A 25,346-nucleotide genomic window follows, 5' to 3' on the forward strand; every position below is an offset into this window, starting at 1 on the left:
GGAAATAAGTTGGAATTTTTATTTAAAGATCAATAGCACTAAAATCTGTGTGAGAATATGAAGTCAGTACATGGTAAGCTTTGCATGAAAGACTCGCTCTCTAAAGGCTGACGTTTCACGGTGGGGGTAGGATTATGTCAGGGAGCTGCTCTGAGCTCCTTTTTATTTGCAGTGGTGATGGACGGCCTGACAGATGAGGTCAGGCAGGATGCTCTGTGGATGATGATGTTTGCAGATGACACGGTGATTTGTAGTGAGAGTAGGGAGCAGGTGGAGGAGAGCCTGGAGAGGTGGAGGTATGTGCTGGAGAGAGGAGAATCATAAAGCTAAAGGCTTGAAAAATGAAAAGTTTTCTGGATTTCTTCTGTTCTCAGTTTCCTTAGAAATCTGCTGCTAAATGCTCACTCATTAGCAGAGGGTGTTTTCCTCGTGTTATGAAGGTAACACAGTATCTTGTACTGCCAGCAGGACTGATTTACAGATTGTAAATAACAGCCCTTCTCAATGACTAACTTGCATGTTCCTCAAATAAACTGAAGCAATGTTACCTTGAAAATTGCTCATTATTGTGCCTTTGTTTCTAAAAAGAGCTTCTGAGGGGGTTTACCTTTTTTATGGGACTGTTTTTAATGTTTGGTGTTTTTTTATGACTAAAAACCTTCTTCCCCACATGTTAAAGTATAAAAAAAGAGCGAAGAATGAAGCTATTTGCATTTTTGGCTAACTGAATGAATTAATGAAAACCTGATGTTAGATAAATGTAGAAAAAAAATCAGCCTGCAAGTACCTGCAGTGTTTGCTGAAGAGGAAGGTGTGTATGAGAAATCTGCAGTTTGGTAACAGGTGATTATCTCCTTATCCACACACACACACACACACACACACACACACACACACACACACACACACACACAGCATGGCCTGATAACAGGTCCGGGATGAAGTGCAAACATGAACACGCGCAGATACACCATAGCCCCTCTTACTGAAGCGTGACTGTAAGGTGTAGTAGAAGCTCTGCTCTGTGCTGACTGATCATTGGACTGATTGCTGGACATTTTAACTACGCTGCAGTCGTGATGGGCAGAAACTGATGTATAGAACAGATTTTTTTCTAACTTTAGGCCAGAATACAAACAACAACAGGAGCATCTAAACCAGAAAGCTGCAGGACAACAGTTTGACTTCAGGTCAGCTAACAGTAAGACCATAACGTGATGTTATTACGTGCTGTTTTTTAGCCGATGCTGAAGTTCTCATGGTTTGTTTTTCACCCTGTAAGTTCTTCAAAGCCACGTATGTTGTCGCCCGTCAGCATTTCTGAAGCTTTTACACAGATAGTGAACCCAGCAGCAGAAAAACATCTGATTTCAGTGGACCATCAAACTGCAACACAAAGCCAACCTAATGTTTAGTCGACAGCTGCCTGAAAAGAATTACACAGCTCTTGGACTCAGTACTGGACAGTGAAGTCATTGTTCTATTCCCCCTTAAGACTATCTGCTAGGTGTGCATTTGTTGGTCTATGTCACTTACATTTCTCTGTTAAACCTGAACTTTTTCTAAAAAAGCAGAGTGACCATGGACCCGAGGAACACCCCATCCTAAATTCAGCAGAGGCCACGCCCATCATGGATGAACTGGATGTCGGGGAAGATGGCAGGAAAGGTTAGTAGTATTATTTTGTAATCCTATAAATAAATAAAACTAACTTATTGGAAAGCACTTTTGCGGTGGTGCTATGGTGGCTGCAGCCCCCTCTGCTGGCCAAACCTGAATACAGCGTGAATACTTCTGTGGTTCTGTTGAGTGTGAAATATTAGGAAAATGTAACAAACGAAATGCAGTTGTGTTCTACGTATCGTGACATTAGCTACTGTAACTGAACAGTGATAGAATAAAGAGGGTACGTACCTCGACCTGAGCTGAACATGTCCTCCACACAGAGTGTGACTCGAGCATAGACTGTATATGAAAGATGAAGCCACCGTCACTTCACCCATTGTTTTTTGAGTTCCACTTTGAAGCCTTAATGTTTGCATGTTGGTTGTAGTCCTGTTTAATGTTGGGAGCCCGACATTCTCACTGTTATTTAAACAAGAAGGTCAAGTACTAACCTACTAGGTAAAGCCAGCAAGGCTAGTTAGCAAGCTGCATGAATAAAATGCACAACAATCAGAATAACAACTCTTAATTTGTGCTCAGCAGCATTCTAGACTAGGTTAGGATTTTACTCACCCAAACTAAAGCACAGACTTCTTGGATATTTCCAGTTACACGAGATAAATCATTTTTAGCCTCAGAGGCTGTGACTCAGAGTTATTTCCCTGGATATAGAAATGATCCAGACTAGTTAGCTGAAATTATTTCTTGAGGACATCAAGATGATGTCTCCCAATTTTACTTATTTGATTATGATAGGTATTTGGACAGAATAACTCTTTTTATACTATCTTTATGGTAAAGAATCCTTACAGAGAATCGTGGTTCCTGATCTGAATGTCTACACTGGGCCAAACCTCTGAAGATTTTTATGTCAATTCATCTGTAAATTTGATGTGGTCCTGAAACCAAGACCGAACTGAACTAATCACATTACCTTTTAACATCCATTTCCACTAAAATTAGTAAAGAAACCAAAAAAATCAATTGGCCAAATTATGATTTCTATGCTCAGCAGTGCCTGTGACGAACAGTACACGGCCTTTTGTCAGTTCTGTGACATAAAGCATCTCATGACAGAAACCTGAATTCTCACATAAAACTGTTCTGACATTATTATGGTCATCAGACCGCAATTTGAATTTTTTAAGTGCGAAAAAAAAGAACGTAAAAAAATATCATTATATGTTGTGAAAAGAGAAAAAAAACATCTGGAAACTAGGGTTCAATTTGATAAGTGAAGTTTCGAAAGACCAGTCAATGGTGACATGAACTGAGTGGAGCTGTCATAAACGAATGCCTGACATGTGAAAACATCTTATTTACCATCGTCCACGTCAGCCTCTGATAATGATGCCGCACCGCCCCCCTGGGGTCATGACCCTGAGGTTAAAATGGTGACAGATAATCTTACCTTTCAGACATCCGTTTAGAAAGTTTCTGAGTCTCAGTTTATCAAAAGTCAAATGAAACAAGCAAAGAAAGACTTAATTTACAGGTTTGAAGTGTTAGCGCTCACAGTGAAAGTGAATCGGTTCTTGTTAATGTGACTATTAAGGGAAGCTGTGTGTCTCCTTTCATTCTCTGTTTCTTTTTGCTTGTTACTAAACTGTACTAACTCTAAAACTCAAGCTCCGTCAAACCTCTATGAACGAGTAGCAGTTCAACAGTAACCCTGCTTGTTGAAAAATGCCACAAGTACCTGACACGTCAAGCTCAACTGCCAGAAAACACTTTCAAAGAAAGAAAATTGAGCTGCCCTGATAGATCCCTGTATCTGATAGTTATTCCTCTGAAGAATAATTTGCACTGATTTGAATTTTACTTTCAGTTTATGAGCAGACATTATTAAAATGTCATTTTTACCTTATCTGTCAATTTGGAACAATGAATCTTCTGGAGGCACAAATATTTCTTATTTAAACAGCTGGATTTGGGGTCAAACATCATGATGGTGAAATACTGGCTCCACATCTGATTGGGTCACTTGTAAGATTGTTTCCCGACTTGTCACAAATACACACCTCAGATTATAAAGCACTGTGCAACAACCTCGAGTCACCTCGATTTCATTAACATTGGAAGTAGGTGCAGCGATTTATGAAGAGATGTTCTGATATAATCTGGCACACTTCCTTCAGATTGGCTTCAGCAGTCTTTCCACTGATAACATTTCTGCTGAAGCTTGAATAGCAGATGGATCAAATAAAGATCCAGATGCTTTTCTCAGGTTCTCTGTTGGGTCTTTGCTGGATTCTCTTCCTGTTTCTTAAGGACATGACTTCAGACACTGTTCATCTGAAGCAGACAGGTTTTTGTTTTAGGCATACACTGCACACTATGATGAGATATATCAAGTTGCTGGCTAATATTTCTTTGGTAATCACCTTGTTAATACAAAAGCACATTTTTATGTTTTCTTTTATAAATAAAAAATAGATAAAAACATTTAGAGATAAGTGGCTTAACAAACAAAAACATTGTTTTGCTGCAGATAACTTGAAAAAAACAAGATAATCTCCTTTGGAAACAAAAAATAAAGAAATGAGGGAAGCCTCAAGGCTGTGGCCTGTGCACAGATATGGAATTAGGCATGCATCATTCAGTACGATAAAACTTAAATGTCCACGGTTGTGTTAATAAACTGTGGTTATCATTGTTCTGTGGGCTAAACTGCTTCCTTTCACAACAGTAATGCTACACATCAAAAAACAGCCTCGTCTCTCTATCGGCGTTGTGTAAAGCTGCCAAAGACATCTGGTATATAACACACACCAGCAGCTTGGAAAAAACTGCAATATTTTATAGAACGGGAACAAAAACAAACTTGATAAATCTGAGGAGGCGAATCAGTAAACAAATAAAGGGTGTAAAAAACATTCCTGCTACACAGACTTTCATTAAAGGTCTGCTTTTTAGACAGATCAATGGATGGCAGTGTTTTCTACTGACTTTATGTTCTGTCAGTGTGAATATGACTGAACATATGCAATGTTAAGAGGAAGCACTGAGATTAAAACAGCAGGTGAAAGAGCAAGATGTGGAAAAACAGAAAGGACAGAAGTTTGACTGACAGGCTGGACTCACACTGAGAGGAAAACACATCAGCTCTGAGCTTCAGAGATTAGAAAGCCGGACAGAGATGGAGGTCATATGTTTGTGTAACATAAAGAGAGCCAGAGTGAGCGTGAGGGGAAAGAAAGGATGTAGAAAAGCTGGAGATCAGAGAGAGCAGTTTGGATGTATACAGGGAGACGGGCAGAGAGGCTGCGGTTGTTCTGTAGGCGGTTTAGGGTTTGAGTGGCAGCTGGAGACCATATTGAGATGAACACACAGCACTTCTTGTTGTTAGATTTAGATTAGAACCAGATGTAAGTCTGCTACTGCGAGCAGTTTCACTACCTGCCTGTCTTTGAATTACACCCCGACTTCCTCCACCACCTTTTATTATCATCTGCCCGCGAACATAAACGGACCTGAGCCCGGTTATATGAAGACCTGACTGCGGCTCAGGTGGGTAGATTATCATCAGCAGGATTATTAGGAGTACAGAGCCTGTCAGGGTATGTGTCCTCTAAATGCATCGCATGCAGGGAATAATACCGTTATACAAAAGGACTGAAAGTCTGAATGTGGCTGTGCAGAACAGCTTCTCAGTCCCAGCTCTCCTTTTATTTAAAACACAAACAAACTTAGGAGTAGGTCTAGGTTGAGTCTGTGTCGTAAACCTTTGGACAAACAAAAACTCACCAATGTTTGGTTTTATGCATTTAGTGCAAAAGAGAAATTCATTTTTTCATCTCGTCAGCATGTGAGACAACAAATAAAGTCATCGACAGCTGTTTAACTAACAACGTTTTACCACTCTTTCACAAACATATCTGGATATATTTGTAGTTCATTGCATTTCTGTTTTGATTCACTTGAGTAGTTCTCAAAAATGCAAAAGGCAAAAGAAAAAATAAAGAAAAACTGCAGCTATTCATGCAATTATTGGCTGAATGAGTTCCAGACTGAGCACTGCATTATTATTCATAATGACACACACTTTTTTCCCCTAGAAAAAGGAGGTGTGGACCCCTTGTACCCAGTAATTTGTACCCATGGCTGCATTGATAGCCCAGGAGCCCCTCTTTAGTCACACCTGCACCGCTGACCCGTGTAAAGTTTCCCAGAGACACGGCATTGCTGATCATGCGCCTGTATCATGACTCTGTCACCTCCAGTCTGTCCACCTGCCTGTATGGCTGTATGATTAAGCTTCTCTCTGACTGACTGTGTTGACTTAACCACGTGAGCCCTGACCCGTCTGTGTGCTCGAGTAGACTCTCCCTGAATGGTGGCTTTGACTGCCTGAAGCATCACCTCCAGGCAACCAGTGTGAACCCAAAGCCTCTTTCCCTCTGTCTTACACTCACATCTATTTTCAAATGTTATGCTTTTATTGACCTTTAATTATCTTTCCACTTCATTTCACTGACTCATCATTTGTTTCACTTCAATGTAAACACTTACTGCAGCTAAAACTGTACAAAAATCATAATAACATCAGTGAGAACTTGTCTTTATTAGTGCATTATTATCATGATCAATACTGATAATAATGTCCAAACTGGACCTTATCCAACATCCAACTTTCAGAGGCTTTTCCAAGCTCCTTAAATTTTGAAAGCCTCTTTGGAAACTCTCAGTCACAAACTGCTTGTGTTGGCATTTGACTAACAATTATTTTCATTAACAATTTATCCACAGATCATTTCAGTGAATAATAACTTAACTGTTTTCTCTGAATGCCACAGAATAACTCAGTTTTGAGTTTTATTTTCCTCCCAGAAGCTGAGCCCATTTTTTTAGTTTAAAATTTAAAGATTTTTACTTTAATCAAGAAAAACAGCGAATTGTTGCATTTTAAAGTCCAGTCTGTTTGACTGGATTACTTGAAAACTGGTTAAAATTATTAATCAGATATTAAATTAAGACAATTCAGTTAAAACTTTCATGCACACATATCACATGTGACCATATTACACGATGAACTCGATGATTTCTGCTTTGGGATACCTTTGCTCTTGAAGCAGGCTGCAAAGCACCGCGTTGTCCTGCACACATCTCCTATTTCACTCGGTTAAATGAAGTTTAAATGATGCGACACTGTGGTCTGACTCATCGTGTTAATCTCTGCTTTAAACAGTATCACTGTGTAATCAATCTAACACTTCGTTTCCTCTCAGAAACACTGCTGCACCGACCTGGCTTCCCCGAGGCAGACACCGCTCTGTTATACCCCCCTCCCCTGTCCCCGGACCCAATCAGCCCGCTGACTCACCTGGGGACGCTGCCGTCCGGACACGATGCAGCACGGACGGGTGGATGGGACAGGTAAGACGGAGAACCAGCCGGGTGCTCAGACCTCTGCGACAAAAGTCCCGAAACACACGCACGCAGGGTGTCCCGGGTCGGGAAAGGTGAGGTCACGGTTTGCTGGAGTTTATCCCAAAGTCTCGGAGAGGAGGTGAGGAATGAGCGCGTGGACGTGAAAAAGTTTCAGGTCAGCTTCGTGTTTCTGCCGCGCTGACCTTCGCTCGGTTTTACTCACTGTTGGAATGAAGTGGTGCAGTGATGGTGAGGAGGTATAAAAGTGCCAAGAAGTATTTGGGGAGGTAGAGACCCCGCCCCCCGGCCTTTGAAATCCGAACAATGTTGAGCGCGCGGAGAAGTTTGGAGAGGTGAGACCTGCTACGGCGCACGAGCGCACAAATGTTTCTGCTTCCTAAAGTTCATCAAGTGTTTTACAGATAATTTGTGACTGATCAGTGACTCTCTAATGTTCAGCTTTCTCACTCTAATGTCATTACTAAAGTAATGTGATTACATTAACGGTTTTGAGGCCAAAGAAAACGAGTCCCATGTGGCAGGAACTGTTCATGTCAGACGAACCAAAACAGTTTGAATTATGATATTTATGTTAAAATCCTGCACATGATAGGATATTTGTTTTTATGAATAAGTCATGTGACCTGAACATATAATCTGATTGGGTGTTACTGTCTTTCTGGCCTTTAGCTCTGAAAACTTAAATGTAGTTTGAAAAAGACTGGAGCATAGACTGTATATAAAAGATGGATGTATCCAACTTGGCATGGCATCTTAGTTACTGAGGTCCAGTTTTAAAGCTGTGCATTTAAGCTGTTGCTATCTTGGTTTTGTGAACCCAGATGTGCTGAGGTCTTTCCTGAAGCATGCTTCATTCTCATTTTTTATTTGGGAGTTGCAGGAAGCATTTCTACATAAACCCTTATACAGCTGGACTTTATTTTGCAAACAGAATGGTCGCCCCCTGCTGGTCATCAGAAAGAAAGCTGCTTTATAGGGTATTTCCACGTCACTGTCACGCTTCAGACTTAAAAGCTACAGCCATCTTTTATATACTGTCTATGGCTTGGAGCTCCACTTCTGTTTTGGTTGAAGCAACATCTTATCCCATAATCGTATCCTGGACCAGTCAGCCCACAAATCACACACTGGTGTCCAAACTACAGCAACCAACAATTCCCAGTAGTTCAGAAAGGCCCCAGTCACACAGGCGACCATCTGGCAGCCACTGGTCATAAGGGGAAAATGAGTATTATCCCAAACAGTTGCAGGTGGTTACTGAAGGTTTCTGGCAAGCCCCATGCAGACCTAGAGATCGATCAGAGACCAACCTGGTAATCACCAGTTGCTAGGAAACCATGCATTCTGCAACCAGTTGGTATGCGGTTGTAGGAGGTTGCTGGCAGTTTCTAGAATAAAACTGGTCACAAAGAGGTTTCACATGATGTACCAAAAACCTCCCGGTGGTTTGCATGGAAGACCCCAACTTGTCTGCAAACACTGTTTGCCTTCAAAGTAAACATGTCAGTAAGGTTCAGCTTGTATTTTAAAGGTAAATGTTTTCTATTTTCAGTTTGCGTCCCACTTTTTTAGGTTTTACTGCAGCCCACAGTGTAAATATTGAGTTTTTGCAGACAAGTCGACACTTCCATGCAAACTACAACTGACCTGGGCAATCTGCTCGAACCCAGCAATCACATAGAGGGTTTAGGTGCAGTCCTTTCTATGTGACCAGTTTCACCAAACAATAGCTGCAAGCTCGAAACTCCAGCAGCCACTCACAACCAGTCGAGAAATACACTTTATTCTTAATCAACCTCCTGCTCCTCACCAGCTTGGATCTAAATTCTCTGAAGGTTGTAAAACTTCTAATTTAAAAAACTTTTCTTCCACTTGTGGATTTTAGGGCCCAGACACCTGTTGAGTTCATCATACTAACAAACCCAGTAATTGTAGTGATTTTAAACTTTCAAATACTTGTGTGCTAGAACAACATCTGGAGCAGAAGATGTAGATGCAAGTGTATTTCTGTCCACCCCTCCCCCCGTCCTTCTTCAGTTCATTCTGTGTTCCTGGTGTGAAATACCAGGAGCCCTGCGCTCCTGACGCCTGCCCTTTGACCTGTGAAAATGTGAAGGTCTAATTTAAACTACAAACTGGTGAAGACACACACAGCCATTCAAGTCTGAACCCTGACCCGTGGAGAGAGGCGTTAGTAGGATCTGATGTTCAGTACAGCTGGCCAAGCAGGCGCTCGCCCTTATGGAGACCAGCTGGTCTGAATACATGTGTCATCATCAGGGTCGAGATTATAGAAGGACTTGTATCCTTGGTGACTTTTCTAAGTGCACAAATAATATATTTGCTAAATGCTTTCTGTGCTCAGTAACAGTTTAAGGGCTTCAAAAATAATATAAACCATAAGAAAGAGAAGTGATACTTTTTTTTTTCCATTTTTTGTGATTTTAGAGTTATTGTAATAGAACTGAGTTAAAGTTTGTTGTTTGCCATAATAGGATTGGAAATATTTCTTAAGAGTTGTTAAAACATGAATTTCTTTCTACTTAAAGCTTGAAAAGTGAAGTCGTGTATACTGAAGAGTCCAAAGTCTGCATGTGAAGCTCAAACATCCACTGTGCCATCTCTGTTTGGGACTTTAGTCACTCTCAGTTTCTCTACTTTTTTAATATCTTAATATCCAGATAATAGTTGTGAATGGAAAGTATTTGCTCTTACCTTAAATTTGTGTGAGAACTTGGTGGCTGCCACAGGAAACCGCAGCAGGTTGATTTTTAACCACTTACATAATTCAGCTGTCTTTTGAGTCCTTCCTTATTCCCTTGCCTTCCTCCTCTCCTCTCCTCCTCTCCTCCTCTCGTGTCGACAGTCTTCATTAGGAGTAGCATTCCAGACTCCAGGCCCCGGGGTCGTAACTCTGTGTCTGGCTCCTCATTACATCGCTACAGCGGGGAGAAAACACAGCTAATGTGACAGGCGCTATTGTTAGCAGAGCAACACGGGGTCAGTCAGCTTGTTCTTTCAGCCTTTTGCCTGCTGTTCAGCTCAGCATTTAAAATCTAATCACACAGAAGGAGGCCGCGTTAACAGAAGTAATGAACACTTTACAAAGTAAAAAGGTTGTAAATAACCTGCTCAAACTCAGGATTAAATGAATAGAAAAAGATAAGATAAGATACCTTTATTAGTCCCACAAGGGGAAATTGTGGGACTAATAAAAGCATTAAAATCTAAGTGTAAAGCCTTTATTTGATTAAAGCACTGCTTTGTTGTCTTGTAATTACAAAAGACCCAGCAAGTGGAAACATAATATCAAATACTAAATGTCCATTCAGAAAACCCAAGTCTGTATTTGTGCTTCAGGAATCTTTTGTCCACTTAGTCTAGTTTTGTTCTGGCAGTGGCTCACCCGCTGTTCACTTACCTGCTGTTCACTTACCTGCTGTTCACTTACCTGCTGTCAAAACATGAAATATCTAAAATTTAATGACCGGAAATAAGACTTTGAGGGTTTTTTCTTTAAATTAAATGTCAATCAGAGGAGAAAATGAACAATACATGAAACAAATAATGTGATTAAACAATAGCTTTTAAGTTCTGCCTATATTTGAATAATGTTTCTCTTTATTTGCAAGAAAAACCAAACATGCATACACATCCATATATCTCCGTTGGCGTATGTTCATATTAAACATGGCCCAAGTTTTGAATAGTGAGGTCAGGGTATGTACAAGGAGTCCACCCTGCTCTAAAAGTTTTATCCTTTTGACTGTTTTAACTGTGAACATGTAAATCTACTAAAAAATGAAAAATATGGATCCAGACATGAGCAAAGATGCTCTGTGGAACAAAATGAAACAAGAAAAAACCAGAGGCCAGAAGAAGAAATGAAATAAGCATGAATACAGAAGTCAAGTGATCAACAAAGAAAAGCAACCATAGATCTAAACTGTAAATCTAAACTGCATATAAAGTAGCATGAATTGAATAATAAACTGCATGTATATGCATCAGCATATGTGTATTAACATGTTATTTTTGTACAAGTAACCTGTAAGTTAACTAGTTCTGATCAGAAAGGATTATTTTGCTTTCATTTGGTCCCGAGTCTGTATCTGAAACTTAAATTTGTGAAAATGTGACATTACTGCGTCTCCTGTCTTTTCTCTCTGTGCTGAGAATGTTTTCCAGCTATAAAAAGAACTGTTCCATGTTTTAATGAGTCTCTAACAACACTGTTATCCCATCTTTGGCTTGCCTGTATTTATATCTGCTGCTGTTGAGTCTCTTCTAAAGATGGATGGAGTGTCTGCTGATGATAATTGTGTGCTTAGTCTGAGCTACTTTGTGGGAACATGAACAAAAGTGTAATTCAAACTACAGTGGGATTCGTTTCTTGATAACATGGTGGTAAAACTCTAGTCTGCTTCATTCATGTGTCACTCAGCTTTGTTTTTTTAAGGGAACGAGCAGGTTTTCACCACTTTAACCACGTCCATGTGTTCGTTTATGATGGCAGTGAGCTGTCTGCCTGAAACGGAGTCTCGTTGCACACATTTAGTTTCTGTGAAAAACACCAAACTGGGCTGAGATGCTGCAGACATCACACAGTTTAGAAACGGGCCTGATTTAAAGTCAGACGATGATGGTGATGGAGGATGTTTTGGAGCACTGGTCATTCCTGTATTATGAATATTTGTGACCCCTGATTTTTCCTGAAGTGCTACAGTGATGTTCACACTTGTAGATAAACTAACAACTGCTGAGTTATTTTATGTCATAAAATTTGCACAAACATTTGCACCTCCATCAACACTTTTATGCATAGTTTTTCTGTTGAGCACCATCAGAATCTTGGCTTTTCCTCACAAACACACTATGTGTTGTTTTTTGCGTTTCTTTGTGACAAACATCCTTGTCGTCCAATCAGGAGACTGAACTCAGGGTTTCAAGGCTGTCAGTTACTGGGAACATCAGCAGATCTAGGACGAGAAGCCCACGCAGACCAGAGTGTCACCATCCTGCACGCCAAGGTCGCTCAGAAGTCCTACGGCAATGAGAAAAGGTGTGGTGATGATTTTATAGAAATAAAATAGATTACACAAATAATCCAAAAACAGTTGATTCTGTTCATCTGGACGTAACGTTTTCAGTGGGAGAAACGTTTCGTCACTCATCCAGGTGACTTCTTCAGTCTCAGCTGACTGCAGGTTTCCCCAACTTTATAAACAGTTTATTTGCACAATGACTGAAACCAGGCGCATGAATAAACAATGGGCTGTGAGGTCAGTTTATGATCATTAATCTGCGTGCATTAATCTCATTGATCAATGATGATGATGATTGAGCATGCATCAAGACATTACACAAATAAACTTGCAGCATTAACACATTTTATTAAACCCAACACAGAAATCTTTTTCTAACAAACAGATTAATCTGACTGATCTGAGGGACAGGCTCAGATTTCCAAGTTTATTTGGCAGTTACTTTAATATCTACACAGATCCACAAAGTGTCATAAAACAGTGATAAAATGATTTCCTCGAGAACAACGGATGATTTCTTTTGGACCCAAACCCCAAAGAAATCCTGTTTGCTTACACATGAAGTCACAGAAATGAATAAGAAATCTGCAACATATTTGACATTTGGTGGAAACTTAATAACAAACCAGTCATTTCACCTCTAGCTACAGCTAGCAACTGGCACACAAAACTAAAATTAAAGATGAGATTAAAGACTTGAAGTAGAGGAAGGTGAATATACTTTTGAGTTTTTGAGAAACTGCAAAGTTTATTTGCAGTTTTTTATGTGCAGCCAGTTTCATGAGAGCCAGGCTGTGTGTTAAGGATAATTTGCATGATCAAAACTCCTTTGTTATTTGATTTTCTAATGTCATATTCTGTCCTGCAATATTCTTTTGAAGATTATTATTCATGATGTAATTTGTTCTTCTGTGTGTCCTGTAACTGCCCTGAGCTGTCATATTCATGCAGCTGAATAAGGCTGATGTGAACTGGCTGCACGTTCACCTTCTTTAACCATTATTATGCACGACAGTTAGAGTTGTGAACAAACAAGTTTCTTCTAATTAAACTTGCTTTATGTTGAGCAGGACATGCATTTGAATAAATCAAAGAAAGCTTTATTTGTCTGACCAGTCATGTGATTTACATTTCACAGTATTTCCCATTAGTGAGACTGAGTTTGTTGCCCGTGATGTTTAAGGCAGAGAAACGTTTTGTAATACCTGTAATACACACGAGACTCACCTGATTTTAACAGATGAATGAACAGAAGAAGAAAATCTTAATGTAGAGATTAGTGAAATCATGAGCACGTGAACTGGTTTAGTTGGATAAAATCTGCTGTTTCAGTGACTGTTTCTGCATCACCTCCAGGTTCTTCTGCCCTCCTCCTTGTGTTTACATCACTGGCCATGGATGGAAAGTCACGCAGGACCATTTAAAAGGTACATAAAGATGATTATAGTCAGCTTTACATTAAAATTTGAGTGAATTTTATGTCTTACATTCTTCCACTCACTGCTGTTTTTCCTTCTCATTGTCTTTTCCATCCAGCGGCCGGTTATGGCGACTCTGTGTATCGAGTGTGTGGTTACATGTGCCTGGACAGCTCCAGCCAGTCACAGGCAGACGCATTCAAACTGGTGTTCGATGAACAGCCAAACTCCAGGGTGAGAGCTCTCTGGTGGCCGTGAGCAAACCTCTGTTTATGTCGACAGTCGTTCCCGGTCAGAAAATTCCTTTTGTGACACAGACACTAATTTTCGGAGACTTACGCTCCCCCTTGTCCCGTTAGTTATCCTCTCAATTCATCTCCAGGTGTTCACTGATGGGGGCTGAGGTGGCACCAGCGAGCCATCTGCATCCATCCACGTCTTTGTCCCGAACAGTTTTCTGAAGATTTGCAGAATGTATTAATTTATTATTTTCAGACATAACTGATCAGAGATGCTATAATGATGCTGATGATTAAACTGAAATATTAATACAAAGTCAGTGATACCCATACGCAAAAGTTTAATTAATTATGCAAAGTTACAGACTAATTAGACCAAAATTGTTGCCGTTACCATTCCAGTCTTACATGTCTCAAATGATCATCATTGTGAAATCTAACAAAAATTTAGATTTTGGGAAGTGAAGTTTGGTAACGTGACGGCTCTAAAACGTGATAATAGAGTGTAAAAAAATCAGAATATACCTGACAGCTCCACACATCAAGTTAATGTAAAATCCTTTTTTAATAGAAGTACACTGAGTGTCTTTGGTTGCCCCTCAGTGGAATAAGAGTGTTGGAGTGAAAGCATCACAGAGCAACACTGTGATCATCTGTAACGCTCAGAAAGCCAAACGACATTCTGAGTTTCTTTAAGTTTGGATCGAGCTGAATATCAGCACTAAAACTGCGACTCAAGAGTTGTCAGTTCATCTTGTAATCGGAAGGTTGCCGGTTCGAGCCCCGGCTCCGACAGTCTCGGTCGTTGTGTCCTTGGGCAAGACACTTCACCCGTTGCCTACTGGTGGTCAGAGGGCCCGGTGGCGCCAGTGTCCGGCAGCCTCGCCTCTGTCAGTGCGCCCCAGGGTGGCTGTGGCTACAATGTAGCTGCCATCACCAGTGTGTGAATGTGTGTGTGAATGGGTGGGTGACTGGATGTCCTTAGGGACGAGTAAAGCGCTATACAAATACAGGCCATTTACTTTTTAAATGAAATCTGCTTCCTGCATTCTGCACTTCTAGTTCTCATTTCTATAATTCACACACAGGAATATGTGACGTTTAGCCCCAAATATCCAGAGTGCCTCACCAAACAGGTGAAGTGCACAAAAAACTGCCAGACATGATTAGTGACCAGCACAAGCAGAAATCAGAAACACAACACTTTAAGTTTTCATCTGCCACAAGATACAGAGTGGAGGTCAGGGTCAAACACATAACACAGGGAGCTGTTGTTGTTGTCTGATGTGTTTCAGAAATTCTTTCTTTTTATTTCATCTTTTTCGTGTTTTCAGCGGCTGTTTGGTTCGTTTTAGGCACCAAAACGACTCTGTACAGTTTTAGGAAGGAAAATAGTCACGAACTGATTTAAGATGGGTCCTTTCACAACCATAAGCACACATCTGAACTTTCTTTGTCACCACGTTGGTTTGGCTGAAAAGAAGCAGCAGTGATGAAACCTCGGCTTTGTTGAGAGTTCTGCGGTTTTACACACAGTTATTAACGTCGCTGTCATAAACATCGTTTGTTACACTCGTTAAACAACCGACCAGTGTTTTCACAGCGAGCTGTACACGTCGTATACTTTTGTTTTGATTTGTGGTTTTTTTTGTAACTACCTCATATTAAAGGCAAAGTCTACAATTTTTTTTACGACATATGATACATGACATGTATATTTACTGTGACAAGAGTAAAAAGAGTCCTTAGAATAAGTTTCATTCAGGCGGTTGTCTGAAAGTGAGCAGATAAGTGAATGATGATGTATGAACTGTTGTGTTTGAGCTCTGCGTGTGTTTACTCGGCCACGAGCATTAAACCTTTTATTTCAGGCCATTGTTGACTCAACAAACAGTCGCGTCTGACAGAAAAACTGCAAACACGCTGCCCGTGCGCCGGCCTTTCGCTTATTTACCGACTGATGGAGAAACAGACGTGCTTTGTCTTTATTACTGTACGACCCTTCAGCCGAGCTTCAAATGCTGAGAAAAGCAGAAAAAAAATAACCAGAAAAAGTTTATTTCAATTAAAGTTATTTATGAAAAACAACATTCCTGAAGAGTTTCCTCCTCTGCGTCTGATTATGTGAAGTGTAATAAGTCTCACACTCGTGCTGTCTGTGTGTCTCGTCAGCAGATGTTCGCTTGCGCCAAGTCGCTGTTCATCTCTGATCAGGACAAGAGGAAGCATTTCTGCTTGCTGCTGCGCCTCTTCTTGAACAACAGACAGGAAGTGGGTTCTTTCCAGAGCCGGATGATCAAAGTCATCTCCAAACCCTCCCAGAAGAGACAGTCCATGAAGAACGCTGATCGTGGGTTTATTCCACTTTTAATCCAGCAAATCAGGGATTTCCATTTATTTTTAAACTGAGGATAAGTGGCAGAAATGAACATTTGAAAAGGTCTCACATCACCTGAGATGGATATTTGTGTTTGTTTTGCTTTTGAGGTCTGTTGTCATTTCTTTAGCAATTAGACATTAGTATGATTTTTACTATTTTGGTCTCCTTGGTGACACAGTAAAAAAAGAAAAAAAAATGAGCAAAAACAACAAAAAGCAAAGAGCCTAAATAAACTGAAAATGAATCAAAGGAAACCGAAATTGAGTAAAATCACGCAAAATGATTTCATTCAGAAACAAAAGGGGGAAATGTGTTGATTTAACTGTCTCTGTGTTTTGGCCTGTTTGATGACGTTTGCATCATGTGAATCGTTGCAGACATTAAGATGGAAACTATGAAGAAGCCTTTAAGTTTGATGGTTAATGTTAGGGTGGGAGTCATGGAAGGTCCTCACATAGATTCAGGATTCCCTGCATTCATCCTCAGTCCTGGGAGCGCTGGGATGACACTGTGTGGTGTGCACGGATTGACTTGAGTTGAGTTTAAACACAGATTCTCAGTAAATTATTATCGCTGTTGTTTTATTATCCTGAGATGAGATCAGGGAAGGACAAACAGAATGACTACGTTTAACGCAGATGGTCTCAGTGGTCTCTGGTTTCGTGTGACTTAGTTCAGCCTGTGCTGATACACTGGAGTTAACCTGAAAACCAGAACATGCAGAGACGCAGGGAGAACATGCAACCTCCTCACTGAAGGACCAAATCAGGAATCCTCTTGCTGTGATGCCACAGTGCTGAGCTGCTGTGAAGCCTGAGCACACGTGTGATGGAAACACACATGTGTGCATGTTTGTGCCTCACAGGTTCCCAGTGGGCTCACTTTATGTGGACCTGCACTAAATGCTCATCACTTGTCCTTCATCACACACACTGAGACAATTGTCTATCATTTTACCAGCTGTCATTTGATAAAAGGCTCACAGGAAACACGATGCTCAGAGATTTATTTATGCTAAATATATTTACTCACCAGGATATTTAAAAAAAAATAAATAAAATGTTTGATTAAAATCAGTTTCCATCACATGACTGTCACCAAGCCACCAGAGCTTGTTTGTGTTTATTTCTTATTTTCAAAATGGTTAAATTTCAGACTGTCCCACACAAACATCCTTTAAATCCCACTAACTGTGTGTGTGTGTGTGTGTGTGTGTGTGTGTGTGTGTGTGTGTGTGTGTGTGTGTGTGTCTGCAGTGTGTATCTCATCCTGCTCCAGGGTGGCTTTGTTTAACCGTTTACGCTCTCAGACCGTCAGCACTCGTTACCTCTCGGTGGACAGAGGAGCTTTCATAGCGAGCGCCAGACACTGGACGGCCTTCACCATCACCATGGGTAAGTGTGTGTGTGTGTCCGTGTCAGCATGTGTCACGGCTTGTGTGCAAACAGTACAGTAGATTCAAAGCTTTGTATTCACACACAAACACATGCTTTGGATACAGGGAAGGTCATAATGTTTTCAGTTTATGATTTAACAGTTTGACTTTAACTGAAAAACATAGATGTAGAACACAGACATCCCATAAAACTGCCGTTTACCCTCAAACTGTAATATGAAGGATGTTAGCACAGTTATACTGCCTGAGCTTCTTGTTTGTAGTCACACTCAGTAAAATGAGTGCATTGAATGAACAATGTGGAGAATAATTATGTTGAGCAACACAGAATAGCTTAGAGCTCTTACTGGGTTGTATTGCCCATTTCTCTTCTATAAATCGATGCACATAAGGTAGAAATTGTTGTATACAAATTCAATAGGCAGGAAGTGTGTCTGCTGGTGTCCCCAAACAGAACCTACACCCGTGGTCCTCATGGTGTCTTTTGGATGCTTTATTCTTCCAGCATCCTCACCTAAACCAAACAGAGAAGTAGGAACACAGCATGTGGAAGGATTCGTGCGGTGTCCTGTGTGTGAGAAATCAAATGGCACCTATGAAAACAGGCTCTGATTTGTCTGTGATGGTGTCAAACTTGTATCCTCCAGTCAGCAGACGTGTCTTCTCGCCCTGCAGCCATCCTGCATAAATACAGTCACTGTGCGAGCGGTTTTCCTCAGTAAAGTCTAGAAGAGTCCATTTAAAGATCTGTGAGGTTATTTATTTAACACAGTGCCCTGTGTGCACGGACCTCCCACCACCAAAACCCAAACCTCAGTCATTCATCCATCAGCACTTGGTCCTCTCTTCGATCACGCACACCGACGGTCTGTTTGCCCTCTGTTAGCAGAAAAGTCATGTAAGGAAAAAATGTAATAAAGCTGAAAATGTGCAGAAATTAACCGTCAGTGTGTGTGTGTGCTGCAGTGGAAGGAATATGAATATTCATGCATAGTTGTGTGTGTGTGTGTGTGTGTGTGTGTGTGTGTGTGTGTGTGTGTGTGTGTGTGTGTGTGTGTGTGTGTGTGTGTGGTAGTAGATGACCAGTGTGCTGAGCAAGGAGGCTTTGTGCTGAGCGAAGGCTTCATCTGTTACGGCTGTGTGGTCCAGCTAGTGTGCACCGAGTCTGGAGCAGCTCTGCCACCCATGGTAACACACACACACGCACGCGCACACACACACACACACACAGAACGTATGTGAATAGTGCATACCTTGTATTGTCCACCATATGTGCCCTCACTGGTATTCCAGTGAATTTTATCTGCACTCAGCCAAAGCTTTGAAAACCTCTGCTGTAGTCAGTGTCATTAAACAGCTGCAGAGGACGACACAGTGAGATGATGGAAGCAAACCTCATAATAATAAATAACAAAGCTCGAAAAGATTACAAATCTTGTAATAAACATGATAGAAATACCAGATACCCTTTAATGCCTTTTTTCTAACCATGCCACATTTCTACAAAATGGAGAATCAAATGATTTTTATTTATTTTTTTCTGTGAAAAGAAAATTGTGTCAGACTGGATCTCAGGTGTGCGTCTGTAAAACATTAGGAAATTTCTAGGAATAGCCCCTCCCACAGCCACAGGTGTCATTAGTTCCAAATTTGGGGCAGTAAATAGTTTTTTCTGGTGGAAACATGGAGTGTTTTCCAGATTAGCCACAGTTTATGTTCCTAAATCTAGTTTCTAGTTTGGCTGATATACATGAAACAATCGACCACTGAGATTAAACAACCCTGTAAATTCAGAAGTCTTGACTGAAATTCTCTGAGCTCATCTCAGGATATTAAAACAATAACCACGAGATTTGGGAAAATCCTGCTAGTTTACTAAGAATCTTTAAATCCCAAAGCAGACACACTGCTGAAGTGTTTGTTAGCGAGACACCAGATTCCTGGAAGTAAGTTGGATTAATCAATGTTGACTTTTCAATATCTTATCAACAAAAGAAGCTCTTTATAACCATCTATAGCTGGAAATTAGTGGGGAAATGGGTGCGCTCTGCACTAATTATTTGACCATAAAATCAGTTAAGGTATAATCGCTGCTCAATACTGAATGACTTCCAGATGTGTGTCTGTGCAGGTGTTACATAAGCTGCTAATCCCACAGATATCCTTACAGTTTGAGCTGTTCTTAGACAAACGTCTGCACTGCAGTCCGTCACATTTCACTGAGCACACCCTTTCTCTGTACTTCCTAAACTGCTGTCATAACACCCTGAGCTGCTGGCCTGCTGGTAATTGGTGAGGGTATACCCGCACACTACACCTCTATATGTTTCTGTAGTTGAGGCCTATTGCAGCCAGTTTGTTTAAAGACAGAGAAAGCTGGCGTTGGACTGTGGCGGTCGTGGTCGGCGTTCAGCGACCGGAGAGGTGAAGACAAAACGCTCAGCAGCACGAGAACAAAGTGTTTCAGATTGTGTGTGTGGTGCAGTTTAGGGTACATTTAAGTGTCTTAATACTGAGGTTTGGACTCGGCGCCAGAAAACACCACAGTTAATTCAGTGTCCAACCTCCACAGATACACCTGGATGATGTTTGTACATCTTTTAAAACCCGAATCGCTCAGTTTCTGCTGGTTGTGTTATCTCAGACAGCTGCTCACTGTTTATTTTACTCTCCTGATCTCTGACTACATCTGTGAGATGATATATTTGGATGGTTTTTAGAAGCCCGTGGTATTTCTTCTTCAACAGATCTAAAAAAAAACTGTTATTGTAGATGTATTAGACAGATTTATGTTTTTATTACCCTCAGCAATAATACCTGGGAATAATATACAGTTATATAAGACCACAGTAGGATGTGTAAATATGTTAAAATCTTTGTAAAGTGATGATTAAGCCCTTTTATATCTAGAAACTGTCCATAAGCACAATCAGACGCACCGCCTCGAGCTGTGATCCTCCCACAGCTGCAGTGTCCTGACAGCAAATTCAAATTCTCCACCTGCAAAATCCAAACAAAAGCATCATTTAAACTTAATTTTTTCTATATTTAAAAACTCTCCTTTCCTTTGTTTTTTCTTCTATCAGCACACTGAGTTTCAGTGTATTTAGCATTTGTAATAAACCAAAGTTTTTAACCTATTTGCAAATTCAGTGACTTATAATTAAATGATTTCAATGCATTTTTATTTACACACATAAACAGGCGAACTGGCTCCAACTAAAACAAATGTGAACTGCATTTCACATTAGCCTCAAAGAGCTGCTAGAACAGATAAACAGTGACCCTCCAAATCATGCCTGATAGCACCTTTTTTTTTTCTAACAGTTAAGTTGTTATTATTGGGGAAATATTTTAATTATTCATAAATCGATTCTAAGCTAAAGTTCTTCATCTTCAGGTGATCCGAAAGGTCAACAAGCAGCACGCCATCTTAGACGTGGACGAGCCCGTTTCCCAGCTCCACAAGTGCGCCTTTCAGTTCAGAGACAACCCTCACGCCTATCTGTGTCTAACCAACGACGCCATCATAGAGTACCAGGTTCTCTTCTCTTTCCCAGCCTTTGTTTTCGATTCGTCCTCCACCTGCCTGTGTTTATTTCTTCCAGTTGACACCTTCACGTTTGTCCTGTTGACATGTTTCTTCCTTTTAACCATCTCCTCTATCTTTTTCTTCCCTTCAGGCCCCGTTCAGCGTCAGAGATCCCAGCAAAGTGGTGCTGAATGACGGGTCCTGTTGGACCATCATCGGGGTGGAAGTCGTAGAGTTCACCTTCAATCAGGGTCTAGCTTGTATCACGACACCAGTTAGCCCATTTCCTGTTGTCACTGGGTTAGAGGTGAAGTGCCAAGACAAACCATCACATTGTGTGGTTCTCATGTGTTTTATAATATTTTTATAAAATCCTAAATGTGCTGTTAGCTAGAAATGGAGCAAACCACTCAGTCAAAACAAGGAGATCCAGAGTTCCTTTTTTCTTCCTGCAGGTGAACGGTGGAGGGCACGTCGCCATGCTGGAAATTCACGGAGAAAACTTCACTCCTCATCTCAAAGTCTGGTTCGGCAACGGCGAAGCAGAGACCATGTACAAGTGAGCGAGCAATCACGAGTCGTTTTCAGCTTTGAATCATGGAAAGCTGCTTCAGCAGGATCGAAATATAAAGCTGGAAAATAGTGTCACATGGTGCCTTTTACCTAAAAACTTAACCTGTTAAATTTACATGGCCCCTGCAGGGGGCGGAGCTTCTCACAGCTAGAGGGACTTTTCGCAGTTTGTTGAAGATTTTCTAAAACATTTGTTTTTGTTAAAAATAGAAAAATGCACCATATTTTTTTCAAGGATAAAATTCAGGACTCTGGGAAAACATGATGGGCATTTTTTTTCAGCAACTTTAACTGGAAGCATTTTTGAAAGTTATGACATCAATGTAAAAAAGTCTCCTCTTTACCCGTATTCATCCGCCCTGATAGTCGGAGCCAAGCCTGGACCAGAGCGATGTATAAAGAGGTTTATGTTATAACCAAACATCAGTAGGAGGAACTCAGCTTGGCTCACAGGGAACAATCCTCCCTCTAACTCTTATGTGGGCGTCTGTAATTTACAGACGGGCATCACAGAAACTTGACATCCAGCCGTGCTCTCAGAGAATCTCACGTGACCAAACCGAAGTAAAACAGGCCTCTGAAGTCAGGATCCACCTCAGATCCCACACCTGAAGTGCTGAGGCATCGTAAGTCAGGGTCACAGTGAGAGCGGCTCACCGCGAGGCTCTGCAGCAGCGTGTGTGAAGAACAGCCGTCCACAATGTGCTGTTTGTGCAAGAAGCTGCAGCCAATTAGGAACATGATCCCTCCCTGCCAGGCCAACCAGAGGCGCAATATAGGTTCAAATAAAATATTTTATAAAAGGGCATTCACAGTGTCTGCTGTCTGCTCAGACCTCGTACCAGCCACACGTTTATGTTTAGTTTATACTCAAACTTAAACAGCTTCATTCAAATTCTCAGAAAGGAGAAACTGAAGAAGTATTAGGTATAGAAAAATGTCATATTTGCATTTTTTCTTTCTTTTCTTTTTCTGTCACATTTTTATACCTTTTACTGTATTTATTTTTCTTTTTGCATCTTTCTACAACACAGTTCATACAGATGAGTTACATTTTAAGTTTAATGTCTTTAAAAACTCTTTAAAGGTCTTCACTTTATCTGTTTTATATTTGATCAGATCATTTGGTGCTTCCAGTGACATCCTGCTCCTTACATCTTTACAGCAGTCAGCAACTTTCGAAGTTTGTCTTCTCATTTATTTTCCAGACCACAGCTCTGACTTTCATGTCCTTGTTTTTCCTCTCAGGTCTCCCAAATCTCTGCTCTGCGTCGTTCCCGATGTTTCGGTTTTCAGCGACGGCTGGCGCTGTCTGCGGCGCGTCATCACCGTCCCTCTGTCTCTCGTCCGACTGGATGGACTGATTTACCGCACCTCCTACAGTTTCACCTACACGCCTGAGCTCCAGCCGCCCCCGTCGGCCCGAATGACAGCCGGAGGAGGGAAGAGAGAAGGAGGGATGGGTGGAGGACAAAACGATGACATCCTGTTGGAGACCATCCATCAGGAGTTCACCAGAGCCAATTTTCACCTCTTCATGCAGAGTTAGTTCGTTTGTTCACAGGAATCACAGAAATCAAAGTGTACAAATAGCTGAACTGGAGACAGGTGTGACATCATAATTACCTTCCTTCCATCTGCTCTGCACATTAAAATTAAAGCGTTTTCTTCAAGCTCAGTAAGAAAGCAAAATCTTATGTTTACATTGGTACGAGTGCACACGAATGAAAACAGGTTCCTCGGTCATGTGACTGAAACTAACGCGACACTTTTCATATCGGTGATTTCTAATCGAGGCTTCAGCACAAAGTTCTTTGACAGAAATTGTATATTTTAAAAGCCTTAAATAGCTTTAGACAAGTGTTAACGGGAAACAGGAGATGAAATGGAAAAAAAAGAACGGCTGACGCCCCCTGATGTCACTGATGTCTCTCTGTTGAAGCTTCCACGTAAGCAGTTCGACCTCAGCCTCATTTTGGAGCCAGATGTGATCACATCTGTTAATCTGCTTACCTGCTAATTAGTGACAGACTAATAAAAAAGAGACGTTTCAACACCAAACCTGAAGCACAGACTTGGATGTACAGCTGTGTTGATCTCAGTGGATCAGCAGTATGATGAAAACACGCTGGCAGGAAGAAGTCTTGACATTAATAAAAATAAATCACTAGATCCTTGCATATGTGAGTTTAAGGAAAATTAGTTTTTTTATACATTTCTTAGGTAATAAAGGCAACCATCCGAAATAAGAACAGATAAAACCTGAGCTTTCATCACATATTTTCATGTGATCATTTAATAATAATGGATTGGATTTATATAGCGCTTTCCAAGGCACCCAAAGCGCTTTACAACGCCACTATTCATTCACTCTCACATTCACACACTGGTGGAGGCAGCTACAGTTGTAGCCACAGCTGCCCTGGGGCAGACTGACAGAAGCGAGGCTGCCATATCGCGCCATCGGCCCCTCTGGCCAACACCAGTAGGCGGTAGGGTAAAGTGTCTTGCCCAAGGACACAACGACCAGGACAGAGAGCCCGGGGATCGAACCGGCGACCTTCCGGTTACAGATACGCTTCCCAACCCCCAGCCCCAAAGAAAAAAAGAAGATCAGCTGCAGCTGCCCACACATCTGAGACAGAGACTGTAGGATGACTTTGTGGTTGGTTGGATTAAAGCTCCTGTGGAACAAAACAGCTGCGTTCTAAAATCAGGTGCTAGTGAAGCTTGACTAACCTTTGACCTCACTGACGGCAGGCCGATAAAGAGACTTTCACCACAGAGTCTACGAAGGACACTGAACATTAAACATCACTTTATCCTTGTTCCTTAAAATCGAATCTCTAAATTCAGTGTTCCTGGTTTTGAAGTACAAATGAGTGCTCAGTGTGAGCAAACACACTGTGAGTTATGACTGAGTTTTGCAGCCACCAGAGAAACACTGTGTGTCCTGTATGATGTGTTCAGGGTCTCTGTGGCAGTAAAACCTTCAATATGATTCAAAAACGAAAAGAAGTGACAGTGAAAGGGAGGATGTGTTTATCTCATGGATGGATGTGAGTTGAGAGCAAAGTAAAACGATGTGCTTCCCATTTTGCCCACTGAGGGAAATTTTTTGAACCCAATATTCTGTGACAAACAGTCTGGGTGTCAGTGTTTCACTGGTTGTGTGTGAATGTTAATGTTAATATATTAAACCCACGGGAAGAATTACAGTTCAAGTTATCAAAGTGTCAGCAGAGGCGCTGCTCCGGTGAGTGATGGACAAAAGAAATATCTGAGTGTAGAAAAGACAAAACAATAAAGCCTGTTGTCAAACTATCAAATAGAACAAGGCCCGTTTGTTCTATAAATCTAAAATCTTGTGAAATATTATTCTGTGTTACATGTCACACACCAGTGATATTTCCAGCATTTTATTCCCAATAGAGCAGCACAAACGGGACTAAGACCAAGGTGGAGGAGAGTGGAGACCCACAGGAAATCAGAATATTAGACAAGAAATCATTTGGTACATTTTTTTACTTCAGTATTATTTCAAGTTGTTTAGCATTAAAACTTATTATTTTAAATAACTCAAGGACAAAGTTATACAGAATAATATGCATTTCAATAATGAATTGTATCTTAATGCATAGGTGCAAAATCATTGAGAAATCAAACATGTGGATTATTAAAAATGACATTTCCATATTGGATCAGAA

The 25,346-nt window shown here is 40.9% G+C and overlaps 2 protein-coding genes across 7 annotated transcripts in view; one reads left to right on the forward strand and one right to left on the reverse strand.

Moving 5' to 3' along the window:
- The window catches only part of matn4 (matrilin 4), a 30,200-nt gene extending 22,935 nt beyond the window's left edge, over window positions 1-7,265 (reverse strand). For all 4 annotated transcript variants that reach the window (XM_085275274.1, XM_085275273.1, XM_085275272.1 and 1 more), the window contains exon 1: window positions 6,989-7,265. The gene's annotated coding sequence lies outside the window, so the exon portion shown is untranslated. The remainder of the gene's footprint in view (window positions 1-6,988) is intronic.
- rbpjl (recombination signal binding protein for immunoglobulin kappa J region-like) lies at window positions 985-24,740 on the forward strand. 3 transcript variants are annotated; one of them, XM_085275275.1, is made up of 13 exons: window positions 985-1,190; window positions 1,572-1,668; window positions 6,894-7,041; window positions 11,984-12,118; window positions 13,458-13,528; window positions 13,638-13,753; window positions 15,931-16,108; window positions 17,395-17,532; window positions 18,610-18,722; window positions 20,935-21,075; window positions 21,218-21,373; window positions 21,522-21,625; window positions 22,888-24,740. In XM_085275275.1, the coding sequence occupies exons 2-13, from the start codon at window positions 1,632-1,634 to the stop codon at window positions 23,186-23,188; spliced, it is 1,638 nt and encodes a 545-aa protein (XP_085131401.1). In that variant the 5' UTR covers window positions 985-1,190; window positions 1,572-1,631; the 3' UTR covers window positions 23,189-24,740. The 3 variants fall into 3 exon arrangements, with proteins under 3 accessions (XP_085131401.1, XP_085131403.1, XP_085131402.1); XM_085275277.1 differs by having other exon boundaries at window positions 15,934-16,108; XM_085275276.1 differs by having other exon boundaries at window positions 1,575-1,668.
- Window positions 24,741-25,346: the final 606 nt, after the last annotated feature.

The sequence above is a fragment of the Mchenga conophoros genome, linkage group LG5, assembly GCF_057382185.1.
Source record: "Mchenga conophoros isolate Kocher_MC1m ecotype Shallow Benthic linkage group LG5, M_conophoros_male_GT1.1, whole genome shotgun sequence".
In the NCBI taxonomy this organism is placed as follows: Eukaryota; Metazoa; Chordata; class Actinopteri; order Cichliformes; family Cichlidae; genus Mchenga; species Mchenga conophoros.

Excerpts from the sequence above, each read along its gene's own strand:
- rbpjl (XM_085275275.1), top strand. The coding sequence starts at position 1,632 with ATGGATGAACTGGATGTCGGGGAAGATGGCAGGAAAG. Across the intron at positions 13,754-15,930 it reads ATGAACAGCCAAACTCCAGG|CAGATGTTCGCTTGCGCCAA; the intron begins GTGAGAGCTCTC and ends GTGTCTCGTCAG. Across the intron at positions 16,109-17,394 it reads GTCCATGAAGAACGCTGATC|TGTGTATCTCATCCTGCTCC; the intron begins GTGGGTTTATTC and ends GTGTGTCTGCAG.